The sequence below is a fragment of the Myxine glutinosa genome, chromosome 4, assembly GCF_964187855.1.
Source record: "Myxine glutinosa chromosome 4, kmMyxGlut1.1, whole genome shotgun sequence".
NCBI lineage: Eukaryota > Metazoa > Chordata > Myxini > Myxiniformes > Myxinidae > Myxine > Myxine glutinosa.
This window is the reverse complement of record NC_136264.1, coordinates 9,720,367-9,735,778: the sequence shown is the minus strand read 5'-3', so window position 1 is coordinate 9,735,778 and position 15,412 is coordinate 9,720,367. Positions and strand designations below refer to the sequence as shown.

The following is a 15,412-nucleotide window of genomic DNA, read 5'->3' as shown; positions in this document are numbered from 1 at the left end:
TCAGATCTGGACTATTCCGTTTGTCCCATCGGTTTTGTACAGTTGCCATCGCACCTGGTATTCAAAGCTACAATATAGATTGTGCTCCGAAATGCAAAATAAGAGTTCAAAAGACCCTTCCCATGTCCTTTTACTCAAGACTGCTATAAGGTGCCATAAGGGGCATAAGGTGTTCTATGAACTCTAGTTATCGGAGGCATTCTATGCATACCCGGAGAGTCTGCAGGTGGTGCGGTTACATTTTTAAAAGTTTTACCGCACAGCTGTTTCTGCGCATGCGTGAGGGAGTGGGGATTGAATAGGCTGGAGCACAACATCAGAAGATAAGATCGGGGCTCAGAATGCACAGCAAATTATTCTTAAAGTGACAGATTTAATAAATAATGGAGAAGGGGGCATGAGAAACGCAAATGGCAGTAAAAAAAAAAAAGAAACTGAATGGCGTGCTTTACGGGTTGGTGAACATTTCCTGGCTGTTTACCTTTAATATTGTTGCGGTTTTTAGAACCTTCACATGTAAATTTAGTAGTAAATTCCCTTATGAATAACCCCTGTGTACATTTCCCCTTAAATTGCCAAGCTCCTCATCGTTATCTGCCATATAAAGCACATTATCAGTTTGTGTGATTGTCTGTCCCCCTTCATAAGTGTAGTTTTGAAGGCCAAGCTTTTAACAGGAATGTGTGTTCACTACACTCTATTTTGGAGGATAAAAGAAACTCGAAAAACATTTTCCGCAAAAGGGTAATTATGTTTCTTCTTTTTTTTCTTTTTGTATACAAGATCGAGGCTCGTGAAAGAGCTAACATTAATCACACAAAAAGTCAAACCGACACATAAAACATACAATAAGGGGAGCAGTAGACAAGATGGGGAGAGAGGGGAAGGACACAAACACAACATTTGAGAGCAGGGACATCGGGAGAAATGTGGGAGGGGGAGGGCTTGGGGGGAGGTGGGAGAGGTATATAACACATGGACACTGCAAGGACTTCCAGGAAAGAAGTTGGAATTTCAAAAAAAAAGTGTATCTGGGGTGAATTAGCGGGTGTAGAAAAGATGAAGGTTTTGGATGGGGAAGATAAGAGATGGTGGTGAACAGCTGTTTTAAAGACCTGGAGGGAGGAGTAGGATTGAAGGGTGTGAGGGAGTTTGTTCCAGAGGCGGGAGAAAAGGGGAATGAAAGAGTGAAGGTGAGCAGAGAGCCTAGATTTTGGCAGTTCAACCACAATGTGCAGTTTCAACATAATGTACTATTGGAATTGTAGGCGGTGGCTTGCAAACCGAGCCTCAAGGGCGGTGTACATAAAACTTGTTTTTTTTTAAACATAATAAATACAAGGCGCAGGGAGGTGAAATTCGCTGCACATGATGGGCAATGTGCGCAGAGTAAAACGAATGTTTATTTACATTCGTATGATGTCAAATAAAGAAGCTATAAGCACACCTGACACGAGGCCCAGGCTTCAGACTTTGGCACGCTCACGAGGCTGCACCGTCGAATAGGCTGTTCCAACCCGTCATTTTTGATGGGCTTTTATACTAGTGGGTAAATAAAGTTCTTATTTTGTATGCAGCACAAGGAGGACTGCGGGGTAGCATCATTACCTGGGTGTGTGGTCTGTTCCGCCAATGCAGTGCCCTCTGCTGGTTAGGGCAGGAATTTGTAATTCGTTCAGGGTGCTGGTGATAGCTCGCCTACTCTTCGTGAAGATCACTGTGGGATTTCTAAAGTCAACTAACTAATGCCGGTAGACGGGACTCCCAATTTAACGTCCATCCGAAGGACGGCACACACATTGATGAATCGCCCTGCCTGTGAAGTACCAGGATGACAGCTTTTCGCTGGGTCAGGATTCGAACCCAGGCTAGACAGCTTACCGGTGAGTGTGAGTACCTTTAGGCCATCCAGTCAGCCCTACATGATGATGTACTCACTGTCTATAATGGGGTGATGTAATATTATTGATCATAAAAATTTCATATTTAGAAAGTATGTCGATAAGAAATACATGCTCTTATTATGTGAGCTCCTTCATTACCATCACCCCCTATTGTATGATTTAGGATTGAAGAGAAAACATGTTGTTGCGGATCTCCTGTCGGCCTTCTCCCCTTACCAAGGGGGGATTAGTCCCCTTGTCTTTGACTGACCTGGCGCGACCCGGGACCGATTACGTCCCTCCCGGACAGCGCGAAATAGGGTTTCAGGACCAAATTCGCTGTTACCTAAGTACTCGCGCTGCCGTGGAAGTGAGGAAATAAGCCCCGCACCAACCACGTGTGTTGGTGAGACGCCGAGCGGTTGCGTACACGTGATCCGCGCCGTTATTACTTACAAGACCCCGATTCAAGCGGTTCTATTCGTACCACGCTTAGTCAATGGCGAAATCACAAAGACAATCGAATTGGGAAGAAAGGAAGAACAAATGGTTTAATTACTATTACATGTATGTACAGTACAGGATGAAGAGACACAGCGCAGCTTATACAGTCTTATTCTTAATACCCAGGACAAACGGGCCCGTCTCACACACACTCACACGGGGATTGCTGATGAGCAGGATGATGTTCACCAGCTCGCCCAGGGATGGCTCTCATGCAGTTCTCTCCGGTCCCCGGCACGTCCTTTGGAGATGGAAGTAGGTTAAAGCAGGAGCTCTCCGCATGTCGTCTGAACAGAGCGGGTTATCGCGGGGCGAATTGGTAGGGAGCGGACTTTGGTGCGGCTGGCGGTTATTCACTTGCGGCTGTGGCCGCGCTTACTCGCGTGGCTGAAAAGCGAAATATGCGTTACCGGCACGTCTGGCTGCACCCACGTACTTTGTACAGTTCAACACTTCTTCTTCTCTCTCTCTGCGCAAGTCCTCAAACAATGCGCGTATCCTCTGCAAGTCCTTTCGCCACTGCGCTTATCCTCTGCCAGTCCTTCTCAATCAAGTGTTCCCGCGCTAGTCCTTAAGCAAAAACCCTTCAAGTCCATTTGCCACTGGTACAAGTCCTTCAAGTCCTTTCGAGGGCTTTGCGCAGCGGCTTATATAGGCACGCCCCGCGAACCTTCTGGAACTCACCAGACGCGCCTTACCATGCCCTCTCATGCCATGCCACTAGAGCTCTGATTGGTTGGTGGCTCTTACCGTCTCCCGCTGCCGCTCCCGACCTCAACGCCGCCCCCACCCTTTTAGGCCTACCTCGTGTTACTCGAATAGTGGGCAGGCAAATGGGGCGCGGGATGGATTACGCCCATAGAGGTAGAATTGGAGGGTGGACGCAAAATGAATGGGGCCTACTCTCCTGTCTTTACACAACGCAGGCACTAAGAGGGGAAATGGCCTATTCTTACACATACTAAGACATAACTATACTACAAATGGGCCTTTATGTTGCTCGTGTGACTAACTATGGGGGGCAACCCTTTAACCTTTAATGACTTCAATGTGCCAATCTCAAAACCGCAGCACTGCCCCCCTCCCTTGCCAGACTCGTCCCTGAGTCGAACCGACACAAGTGAGAACGACCGGTTTTGAGAAAGGTTTGGGACTAGTTTTTAAATTACGTGTGACACTTAGATGTGGTTCCCGTCTAACATTTAATCTAACTCCCTGTATGTGACAGTTTTACAGCACTAGATATGTCCCACCTACTGCGTTGTGTAACTAACTAACAGACTCACACCCACAGCTAACCGAATTGCGGAATTGTTTTGAAACTAAACCTGAAGCCGGTGGGTAGCTTCTTATTTACAACACTAAACCTAATTATTTACATTTCTATAACCCAGGACCTGTTCTTTTTGGAAAGAAGTTTGGAGGGGAGAAAACACAGCAATGCACCAATGCACCAATACACATTTCACAAAAGGTTCACATTTCAAATGTCATATTTGCTGCTTGACTGCATCTTCTTGCTTCCTGCTTCATCTTCGGTGTGCAATAATAATAATAAAAACTTAAAGGTCTTCTTTTCTGGCACACCAGAATACAATGTACAAACCGTGTCCGTTTTTATTGCCAGCAGGGCCAATCTCATGTGTTCCGACTGCGTGACATCGACGCCACTTAAAACCAGTGGTCCGCAGGTGCAAGGTAAGTTTGCAGCAAATGACTGCTCAGCAAAAAGGCAAGGCCACAGAACGTGTGGTCCATAAGGTGTATAGTGGTGCAGCAAAATGCAGCAGGAGTGCCGCACAGGTGCAGCCAGTTGCAGCTGCACAGTTCAGTGTTCCTGCACACTTCCCCTCCAAAATGGGTCCATGGGTGGGGAGGAAGACAAAGCACAGTCAGCAAAGGAAAGGATGCAAAGGTACACACAATACAAGGTAATGCAACATGAGGGGCACGGGAGAGTGAGCAGAGCAAGCTCGTCCCTAGCCGTTCGTAACCCCCCATGTCAGCTTACACTACAGTACCTTTAACCCTCCCTGTATTTACACTTTACAAATTCGTCTCTACGTCTTGTCTCCCATATCCCCCTCTAAACCAAATTCGTCTTCCAATCCCTCCCAAGAAGGAAGAGATGGAATAAACATGTTGTCCAATCACGTCGAGATGCGTCTCACCCACTCAAATAGTTCACAAAACCTGGTGTGGAGTTCCGTCTCCCTTGGTGAGTGGATGTGGATGGTGCGAAGAGATTCCTCATCCTAACTATACTCTAATAACATTAACTCAGTTACACTACCCGGGGTCTTGCCCTGCCAATTCAATTGGCCATCGTTACACTATGTGGTTCTAAAAACAAATTCCCATTGACCCACCCTGTGATGCCATCCAATTTGGGTCTCACTCCCCAATTTTTCACTACTGTGCCTTCGCACAATTTCGGGGCTGGGTCGTGTGGCTCCACTAGCAGGTCCAACTACCTGCGCACCTCCGCCATTGAAGTCGCCACCCGAGCTTACCTTGCTCCTTGCGACTACCCTAAATCGGGGAAGGCCCTTCCTGGCTCTCTCACCCCCCCTCTGATGTCCTCTCTGGCATTGAGCTACCCGGGTCCTTCTCCTGGATCCTCGGGCCCCACTGAACACTACTCTGACTGGCTCCCAGAGCCTACCTGCGGCCTCACCTGGCCAACAAACTACCAGTGGCGGAGTGCCCCAATAACCATACGCACCAACAAAGCCCACACGCCCAGCCATTTCATAGACTCATGCACCCATCCAAGCACTTCTGGCTACTTCCTGCACCACAGGTGTCAATATCCAACAATTTACCTAAACCCTCTACCTAACTTTAAACTACCCTCCCCGGGTATCCGTGAAGGGGTCCATCTTCCCCCATTCACTCCTTCGCACCATGCATTCCACACCACTCATTCCACACCATTTATTCCACACACCAAGTTATTTTGCACACCTCTTGTGCTCACACAGCTGTTCCCCACTTGCACCCCATGCAAGTCAATTCATACCAACACAACGCCATATGTTCTCAATGCACCACTCATACACCACCACTGGTTATCCCCAACCAATTCCTCATTTGCGCCTCAATCTCAAGCTCATCCTCACACACAATTACATTCAATTCCTCATTTGCTCAAGCTCATCCACACACAGAGTTTCTCCACACTACTACACTCACAGCATCATCCAACTAGCTGCTTTTCCCCCTAATACTCGTGCTTTCCCGTCTTCCCTTACACTAAGCACTCCCTCGTCATTATCATCCAACTAATCTCTCTACGTCCCCTCTACCTGCACCAATGTCTCTACTTAAATCTTGTCCCTACCGTCATTTACTAAATCCCTATCAATTATCCTAGCCCGCCCACAGCTAGCTTTCACTGCCATCCCTATAATCTAATGCTCATGCGCCCCAACTGAGGGATGGTAAAACTTCGATTCCCCCACGCCGGGTACCATTCCCCAATACTACTGCCATTTGTCCACTATACTTGAGCCTCTCGGTGCGGAAATACATCGTCGTCACAGCTCGGCTTCGCAAAGCCGAGCAATGCATGCGGGTGGTTGGTCTCCGGTTGGTTGGGTCCGTCCGGCATTTTCGATTCAGGGGAGGAGGTTTTGTTGGGCCAAGGTTCCAGGCGCCATCCCTGCGCAGAGCCTTTCGGTCCCCGACACGATGGCCCAGCCACCCACGATCGGAGCAACGCACCCGCCAGGGGGTGAAGCTCCGACCTCTCCTACCCCCCCCCCCCCCTCAAACCGTGCCAATCGCCTTTCCCGCCAAGGCGCGGCACCGACCATACAATGGGGGGGTGCCTGGCACGAATCGTGCACGCCACCGCGGCAACGATACCCGCCGATTCCCGCTGCACACAAAGCGCACCACGCACCGAGGGCTCGCGTCGGCTATCGGTCGCCCTGCGCGCTAATCCCCCGGTCTGGGTCGATGCCCGAGTCGCATTCTCACACCCACACGCGACCTGTTCCTCACTCGCACAACGCGGCGCGCCAGCGCCTCCCATACGCCCCCTGCATTCCGTTACTGCACTCGCTCGTCGCACACGGTCCGGTGTGCACTCGTTTCCCGCACACTCGTGCGCACTTGTTTCCCGCACACTCCGGTGCACACTCGTTCCCCGCACACTCCGGTGCACACTCGTTCCCCGCACACTCCGGTGCACACTCGTTCCCCGCACATTCCGTTATACACTCGCGCTTCGGTGCCGTTCGCACACGCGTGCCACTCACCCGCGTACATCGCACCACGGACCTTCCACGAGCGCCCGGGTTACGTCGCGGTCCCAAGCGCGCCAAAAATCTTTTCGCGCCAAACATTTTCGTGCCATACACGCTCCTACTCACCTTCGGGATTCTCTTCTCCACCAGCACCTGCAAACTTTCATTTTCGTTAGGAAGCACGACATCACAATGCGAACACGGACTTTGCACATATTCCATCACTTCCCTCGATTTAATCTCTAACTCTGCCGTCTCTTCGGCCCCAATTTCAACTATCATCATTTCATTGTCCTCGACGACCGCCGGTGCCAATAAAATTTCGTCTTCCAATTCGACCTTCCCCGGCGCTCCCGACATTCCTTTATTCAATTCGACGGCTGTCGGCTTTTCTATTCCCCGAGTTGCGATCTCTATCCCCTCGGTCAACCTAGCCGCGCCCTGCTCCACCTCGCTCTCCACGTGTTCCTCGCACTGCGTTACCTCATCGCGTCCCTTTTAGACCTTTTCACTCAACATGCGCCTTATGTCCTTCCCCATCTCTTTCGTTTCCTTTTTCGACACCACCCTCATTTTTCTCAATTCGTTCTTTCGGGTGTCCATTTTGCTCCCCAGCCCGTTTTTCACCTCTTCCAATTGCTCACCCATTTTTTTTAATGTCTCTGGTTGATTTGTCACTTTGGGTGTCCATTTTGTTTTCCAACTTATTTAACCCGTCTTTCATTTGATTCTCTTGGATGTCCATTCTCCCATTTATTTTATTCATGTCATTCTTTTGGGCGTCAATTATTTCCATTTTTGATTTGTCACTCTGGGCATCCAATTTTTCAGTCAATTTACCTAATTCCTCTACCATATACGCTCTGAGTTGCATCATAAAAAGGCTCATATCTATTGGCGCTGCGGGCTCGGCCCTCGCCACTACGTGCGAGGCACCGCCATTTTCTACCCCTACTGCCGGCCCTTCATCAATGTCCTCCTCTTCTCCCACTTCTTCCCGAGGGTCCTGGGTTATAAATTCTATCTCCTCTTCTACCCCCACCGGCATTCCACCGTCTTGGCTAGCCATGGCACGAATTTAATTTGGATGTTACAAAACTAAATTTCGGTCGCTCGTAATTTGGAGTGCATTAAGCGCACTTCAGGTCCTATCCCAACTCCTGACACCAATTGTTGCGGATCTGCCGCCGGCCTTCTCCCCTTACCAAGGGGGGATTAGTCCCCTTGTCTTTGACTGACCTGGCGCGACCCGGGACCTATTACGCCCCTCCCGGACAGCGCGAAATAGGATTTCAGGACCAAATTCGCTTTTGTCTAAGTACTCGCGCTGCCCTGGAAGCGAGGAAATAAGCCCCGCACCAACCACGTGTGTTGGTGAGACGCCGAGCGGTTGCGTACACGTGATCCGTGCCGTTATTACTTACTAGACCCTGATTCAAGCGGTTCTATTCGTACCACACTTAGTCAATGGCGAAATCACAAAGACGATCGAATTGGGAAGAAAGGAAGAACAAATAGTTTAATTACTATTACACGTATGTACAGTGTACAGCCTGGTGTTGGCTTAGCGGTTAGGGTGCTGGCTTGGGATCCTAGGATCCTGGGTTCGAATCCCGGTCGATCGCTAAAGTAACACCAGGGGGGTTGACTCAGCCCTTTCACCCTTCCGAGGTCGGCCAATTGAGTACCAGCTTGCTGGGATGAATGATCCCGGTGTGTACCCCGGTTTAGAATAGGTACACCGTATCCCTGCGCATCGTAAGAGGCGACCAAGGGTTGGCGTCACGAAGGGCATCCGGCCATAAAAACATTGCCTCAAACAGGGAACCATGATTGTCATGGGGCCCGCAAGGCCAGCCCCCGCTCTAGCGGGGAAATAATGGACTTAAAACGATCATTCATTCATTCATACAGTACAGGATGAAGAGACACAGCGCAGCTTATACAGTCTTATTCTTAATACCCAGGACAAACGGGCCCGTCTCACACACACTCACATGGGGATTGCTGATGAGCAGGATGATGTTCACCAGCTTGCCCAGGGATGGCTCTCGTGCAGTTCTATCCGGTCCCCGGCACGTCCTTTGGAGATGGAAGTAGGTGTAAGCAGGAGCTCTCCGCGTGTCGTCTGAACGGAGCGGGTTATCACGGGGCAAATTGGTAGGGAGCGGACTTTGGTGCGGCTGGCAGTTATTCACTTGCGGCTATGGCCGCGCTTACTCGCGTGGCTGAAAAGCGCAATATGCGTTACCGGCGCGTCTGGCTGCACCCACGTACTTTGTACAGTTCAACACCTCTTCTTCTCTCTCTCTGCGCAAGTCCTCAAACAACGCGCGTATCCTCTGCAAGTCCTTTCGCCACTGCGCTTATCCTCTGCCAGTCCTTCTCAATCAAGTGTTCCTGTGCTAGTCCTTAAGCAAAAACCCTTCAAGTCCTTTCGCCACTGGTACAAGTCCTTCAAGTCCTTTTGAGGGCTTTGCGCAGCGGCTTATGTAGGCACATCCTGCGAACCTTCTGGAACTCACCAGACGCGCCTTACCACGCCCTCTTACGCCATGCCGCTAGAGCTCTGATTGGTTGGTGGCTCTTACCGTCTCCCGCTGCCGCTCCCGACCTCAACGCCGCCGCCACCCTTTTAGGCCTACCTCGTGTTACTCGACAAGTGGGCAGCCAAATGGGGCACGGGATGGATTACGCCCATAGAGGTAGAATTGGAGGGTGGACGCAAAATGAATGGGGCCTACTCTCCTGTCTTTACACAACGCAGGCACTAAGAAGAGGGGAAATGGCCTATTCTTACACATACTAAGACATAACTATACTACAAATGGGCCTTTATGTTGCTCGTGTGACTAACTATGGGGGGCAACACTTTAACCTTTAATGACTTCAATGTGCCAATCTCAAAACCGCAGCAATATTATCTTTTTTGACATTAGCCAACATTTGCAACCCCGTGAGGATAGCGCAAAGTGGGATAAAGGAATCGGTTCGTTGTCTGTCCGTCTGTCATTCTATTTCTATGATCGAGGAATTAATAATTTCAAATGAATTCAATATTTTGAACACTGGAGAACGCGAGACGGAACATGAATCTGCAGTTTAGCAGTACATTGCCTCTGAATTTGGGAAATTGTACTGAGTGTCATCTCAAGGCGCTCAAGGTAAACAATGGCCTCAGTCTGTGTCTGTTTGTCAGTCAAACAAAATTGAAAATCATTACAAACAGGAAACTTTGTTTTTTGGGACGTCATAAAGATCACAAACAACTGGCACAAATAAGTAATTTAATGTGTTAAATAAGGTGGTGTAATAGAGGATGCATCAGTGGCGGTAAACCTCCGAATAAACGTTTCTTTTCTAGAACCATTAAAACTTTCATTTCACTTCAATCAAATTATATATACTAGTGAGATACCCGTGCTATGCACGGGTGGGAGACCAGAAGCAAACAGGCAATGCAGATACGGCAAATGCTAAAGCATGAAACCAATAAATTCCACATTCCTGTGGCACCTTCAGTCGCACGTCAGACATGGACAGCAAGTTCGTGAAGGACTTCCATGAAAAACGTACCCGTTCGCAAACAAGCGGGTACATTCACGTATAGAAACATCGATCGTGGGTCCGTGGTGAATCTGCATATGGCGATCCGCGAAGTTCACATTTGGAAAGTAGAAAGCATCACGGCATGTCGTCATTCACTTTAACTCGATATATCTTTTTTCATTCCAAACAACATAACTCCAATCACAAAATACACTTTTAACAACATTGTTAATGTTTCCTTCATTGTAAAAACTACCAAGTCAAGAGTTAAAAGGATTTTGAGCCGATAGGTGTTACGGCCTTGGCAAGATCGATGGAGACGGCGATCTGTTAGCGTATACACCGCCCAAATAGCAATGTGGAATTCTCTCATGTAGAGATTAAACTCACGTCGTTTGAACTTTAGCCGAGGTCATTATTTACTTTTAATGATGTTTATATACGAATCAAAAAGAAGATAATTGGTTTTGGGTCATCCTTCCCACATATCTCGTGGGATTGTGAGTTGGAGAGACGACGGTGATGGCGGGGAGGGGGTTGGCATTCTCTCAAGCAGGGATTCAACCCATGTCCTTATGAAAGGTCTTTGTCCGAGGTCACCGAGTCCGATCGGTGCAGCCGTGCAGCATTCGGTGCAGCGATTTGTGCGGCACCCAGGAAAATAACGTTATGCGGGAGTCCAAACCTGAAAATGCTGGAGGCCAAAGCTGAAATTTGAAAAACAATATACCCTATTTTACTCCTGGAGATCCCATGACTACCCACCTAAAATATCGTTGCAATCGGTTCAGCCGTTTTTGCGGTACCTTCGAACGGACGGACAAACAGACAGGCGGACGGACATTTGGTGAATTATAGTAATATGAACACTGTAGAACACAAATCGTCTGGTTTGCAATTTGAAAACCTCCAGTTTAGCAGTACTTGGCCAAAAATTTACCGGGGTCTTAACCAATCAAATCTGGCACGTGGTCTGAGGGCGGAGAACAGTGAGATTCAGACAAAATGGCGGCACCAAGTGATGCAACCACAGCTTACTTCATCCAAAATATCCGTTTCTTGTTGTTGTTGTTGTTTTTAGTTTTAGTTTAAAGTTTATCTTTTCTCAAAGACAGTTCCAAAATCTTCAGTTTATTCGAGAAGAATTGGCAGAAGGTTCAGATCTGGACTATTCCGTTTGTCCCATCGGTTTTGTACGGTTGCCATCGCACCTGGTATTCAAAGCTACAATATAGATTGCGCTCCGAAATGCAAAATAAGAGTTCAAAAGACCCTTCCCGTGTCTTTTTTCTCAAGACTGCTATAAGGTGCCATAAGGGGCCATAAGGGGCATAAGGTGTTCTATGAACTCGAGTTATCGGAGGCATTCTATGCATACCCGGAGAGTCTGCAGGTGGTGCGGTTACATTTTTTAAAGTTTTACCGCACAGCTGTTTCTGCGCATGCGTGAGGGAGTGGGGATTGAATAGGCTGGAGCACAACATCAGAAGATAAGATCGGGGCTCAGAATGCACAGCAAATTATTCTTAAAGTGACAGATTTAATAAATAATGGAGAAGTGGGAGCGAGAAACGAAAATGGCAGGAAAAAAAAAAAATAGACAAACTGAATGGCGTGCTTTACGGTTTGGTGATCATTTCCCGGCTGTTATTGGCCACTAATCTTATCATAGCAGACTCAGTCGGAAATACAGGGTGCACAGGAAAATGTACAAAAATGTAAACCTTGTGTGGGGGTCTTTCTTATGAAGCCCAGGTTGGACTGGAAACGCCCGTGTGCGGCATGGCTTCAGACCCCTCTCCTGGTCTGGCTTCTTTCTCCTTTGGGTCTCCACGGCTCTGGCATGGCTTCAGACCCCTCTCCTGGTCTGGCTTCTTTCTGCTTTGGGTCTCCATGGCTTCAGACCCCTCTCCTGGTCTGGCTTCTTTCTCTTTTGGGTCTCCATGGCTCTGGCATGGCTTCAAGCCCCTTTCCTGGTCTGGATTCTTTCTCCTTTGGGTCTCCATGGCTCCGGCATGGCTTCAGACCCCTCTCCTGGTCTGGCTTCTTTCTCCATTGGGTCTCCATGGCTCTGGCATGGCTTCAGACCCCTCTCCTGGTCTGGCTTCTTTCTGCTTTGGGTCTCCATGGCTCTGGCATGGCTTCAGACCCCTCTCCTGGTCTGGCTTCTTTCTCCTTTGGGTCTCCATGGCTCTGGCATGGCTTCAGACCCCTCTCCTGGTCTGGCTTCTTTCTGCTTTGGGTCTCCATGGCTCTGGCATGGCTTCAGACCCCTCTCCTGGTCTGGCTTCTTTCTCCTTTGGGTCTCCATGGTTCTGGCATGGCTTCAGACCCCTCTCCTGGTCTGGCTTCTTTCTGCTTTGGGTCTCCATGGCTCTGGCATGGCTTCAGACCCCTCTCCTGGTCTGGCTTCTTTCTGCTTTGGGTCTCCATGGCTCTGGCATGGCTTCAGACCCCTCTCCTGGTCTGGCTTCTTTCTCCTTTGGGTCTCCATGGCTCTGGCATGGCTTCAGACCCCTCTCCTGGTCTGGCTTCTTTCTCCATTGGGTCTCCATGGCTCTGGCATGGCTTCAGACCCCTCTCCTGGTCTGGTTTCTTTCTCCTTTTGGTCTCCATGGCTCTGGCACGGCCTCAGACCCCTCTCCTGGTCTGGCTTCTTTCTCCATTGGGTCTCCATGGCTCTGGCATGGCTTCAGACCCATCTCCTGGTCTGGCTTCTTTCTCCATTGGGTCTCCATGGCTCTGGCATGGCTTCAGACCCCTCTCCTGGTCTGGCTTCTTTCTCCTTTGGGTCTCCATGGCTCTGGCATGGCTTCAGACCCATCTCCTGGTCTGGCTTCTTTCTCCATTGGGTCTCCATGGCTCTGGCATGGCTTCAGACCCCTCTCCTGGTCTGGCTTCTTTCTCCATTGGGTCTCCATGGCTCTGGCATGGCTTCAGACCCCTCTCCTGGTCTGGCTTCTTTCTGCTTTGGGTCTCCATGGCTCTGGCATGGCTTCAGACCCCTCTCCTGGTCTGGCTTCTTCCTCCTTTGGGTCTCCATGGTTCTGGCATGGCTTCAGACCCCTCTCCTGGTCTGGCTTCTTTCTCCATTGGGTCTCCATGGCTATGGCATGGCTTCAGACCCCTCTCCTGGTCTGGCTTCTTTCTGCTTTGGGTCTCCATGGCTCTGGCATGGCTTCAGACCCCTCTCCTGGTCTGGCTTCTTTCTGCTTTGGGTCTCCATGGCTATGGCATGGCTTCAGACCCCTCTCCTGGTCTGGCTTCTTTCTGCTTTGGGTCTCCATAGCTCTGGCATAGCTTCAGACCCCTCTCCTGGTCTGGCTTCTTTCTCCTTTGAGTCTCCATGGCTCTAGCATGGCTTCAGACCCCTCTCCTGGTGTGCCTTCTTTCTCCTTTGGGTCTCCATGGCTAAGGCATGGCTTTCTGCAGCTGGCAGGGCATCCTGACTGGGCTGTGCGCCTCTGGCTCACGTCTCACCCTCTCGATGGCCATCCTCGGCTGTCTGTTCTGTCTCGATGGCTGTATGGCTTGCTATCTGTGGGTCCTGGGCTGTGTGTGAGGCCCAACTCGCTGACTGCCCGGCTGTGCATGTGGTTCCCAAAGCTGACTTGTCTGGCTGTTTGTGTAATACACCAGGCTGACTGTCTTCTCCAGGGTGACGGTCTCGCTGTGCACGTGCTTCTCCATGCTGTCTCTGGGTCTCAGCTTTACTGCCTTTTATAGGCAGCCCTTTGTGCTCTCACAGCGCTGTGGTAGCAAAAGTGTGACAACCATTTGTAAAAGAAGTTTCACAAGAGATAACAGAAGTGGACAGTCTCAGGAATCAAGTCATGTTTATACAGTATTACCATCAAATGATAAAGTTCAAGTCAGATTACATCCCTCCCTCCTCCTCACAAAACTCTCTTCTCTGAAACATCTTTAATTTGTAATTAACACTTCTTCATTTTGCAGAACAACAACATCCAACACCTCCAGGATGACACCTTCTGTAATCCTAAAGATTTGCACTACTTCCGCAAAGGCCTAGAGGACATCAGGCTCGACGGAAATCCCATCAACCTCAGCAACTCAGCTGATGCTTACACATGCCTGCCTCGGACTCCCACTGGACGCTTCTAGATCAGCACCTGCTGCTTCATCAATGTCTCACTATACACACACACACATGCATTTTCCTTACTCTATCAATTCAAACGATCCAATATAGCTTTCAGATAACCCCCACCCCTCCTTTCCTAGTTATTCTTATATTTGCACTTTTCACCTTTTTTTCTATTTCCTTCCATCTTTCTCACCTTTTACATTACAGTCTTGAATATTTTTTGCAGTGCTGGCTCTGATGGTCTTATACGACCTTGTGTTCTTCTCCTATCTGTATCCTTTTATTTTGTGCACAAATATACTGTATTTGCTTTTCTACAAATCTTGTCAATTTTTTTAAAAGTAGGAAAATAAATGGTCCTTTTGCGAATCTTGATCAAACAGGAACAGGGAATGTGGCAGGGATTTTATGAATATCATTCTTGAAAGGGCAATGCCGATACGTTGTCAAACTGTGCAGGTTGTTGAGAACAGAACCTTGGGGTTGTTGAGGCAAAGCCACAATATTTCACTTCTTTTAAAGAAACCTGATGGAGATACTAAAACCAACAAGAATTACGTGCTAATGGAAAATGCAAATGTGTGGCAGCTCAGAGTTCTCAGTATAGAAAAAAACCCTCTTGCGGCAATTTCAGAAGTTTTGCGGTTTTCTGTTGGAATGGTAAACACTGGCAACATCCTGAGCTTTTGAGCGTTCCCGAGGAGGCTCCATGCCCTCTTTGTGCTCAGCCTCTATTTTCCAGTCAGTTGAAGACCCCAACTGAACCCTACGGCTGGGTATTACCTCTGATGGTCCTGTTCGGCAACGGAATATGTTGCCTGGCCTGGATGTCTTACAAAATGTATCCATCTGACGCCTCTACCCTCTGATCACTCAAATGCAGCATTTGGTCTTTCATTTGATTTGGTAGATACCAGTTGAACCCTCCAGCCAAGGTCTACCATTTGAGTTTGTGTATTTGACCCACCCAACCTTGGCCCCAGACCACTTTATTGCAGCCCAAGTTGTTAGGGTTGGGGTTAGCCCCATAATGGGTTCACTCGAGGGTGTCCCAGCAGGCCACATGCACGAATGGGTCATCAACTGTTCCAGGTTTCAGGTACGATAACTGCAAC

General features: G+C 48.9%; 1 protein-coding gene across 1 annotated transcript in view; it reads left to right on the top strand.

Annotated features, from left to right (window-relative positions):
• LOC144891499 (epiphycan-like) overlaps window positions 1–14,612 on the top strand; it is a 69,402-nt gene extending 54,790 nt beyond the window's left edge. The window contains exon 7 of the mRNA XM_078775120.1: window positions 14,147–14,612. Within this exon, the coding sequence (XP_078631246.1) occupies window positions 14,147–14,314 (168 nt within the window). The 3' untranslated portion in view covers window positions 14,315–14,612. The remainder of the gene's footprint in view (window positions 1–14,146) is intronic.
• Window positions 14,613–15,412: the final 800 nt, after the last annotated feature.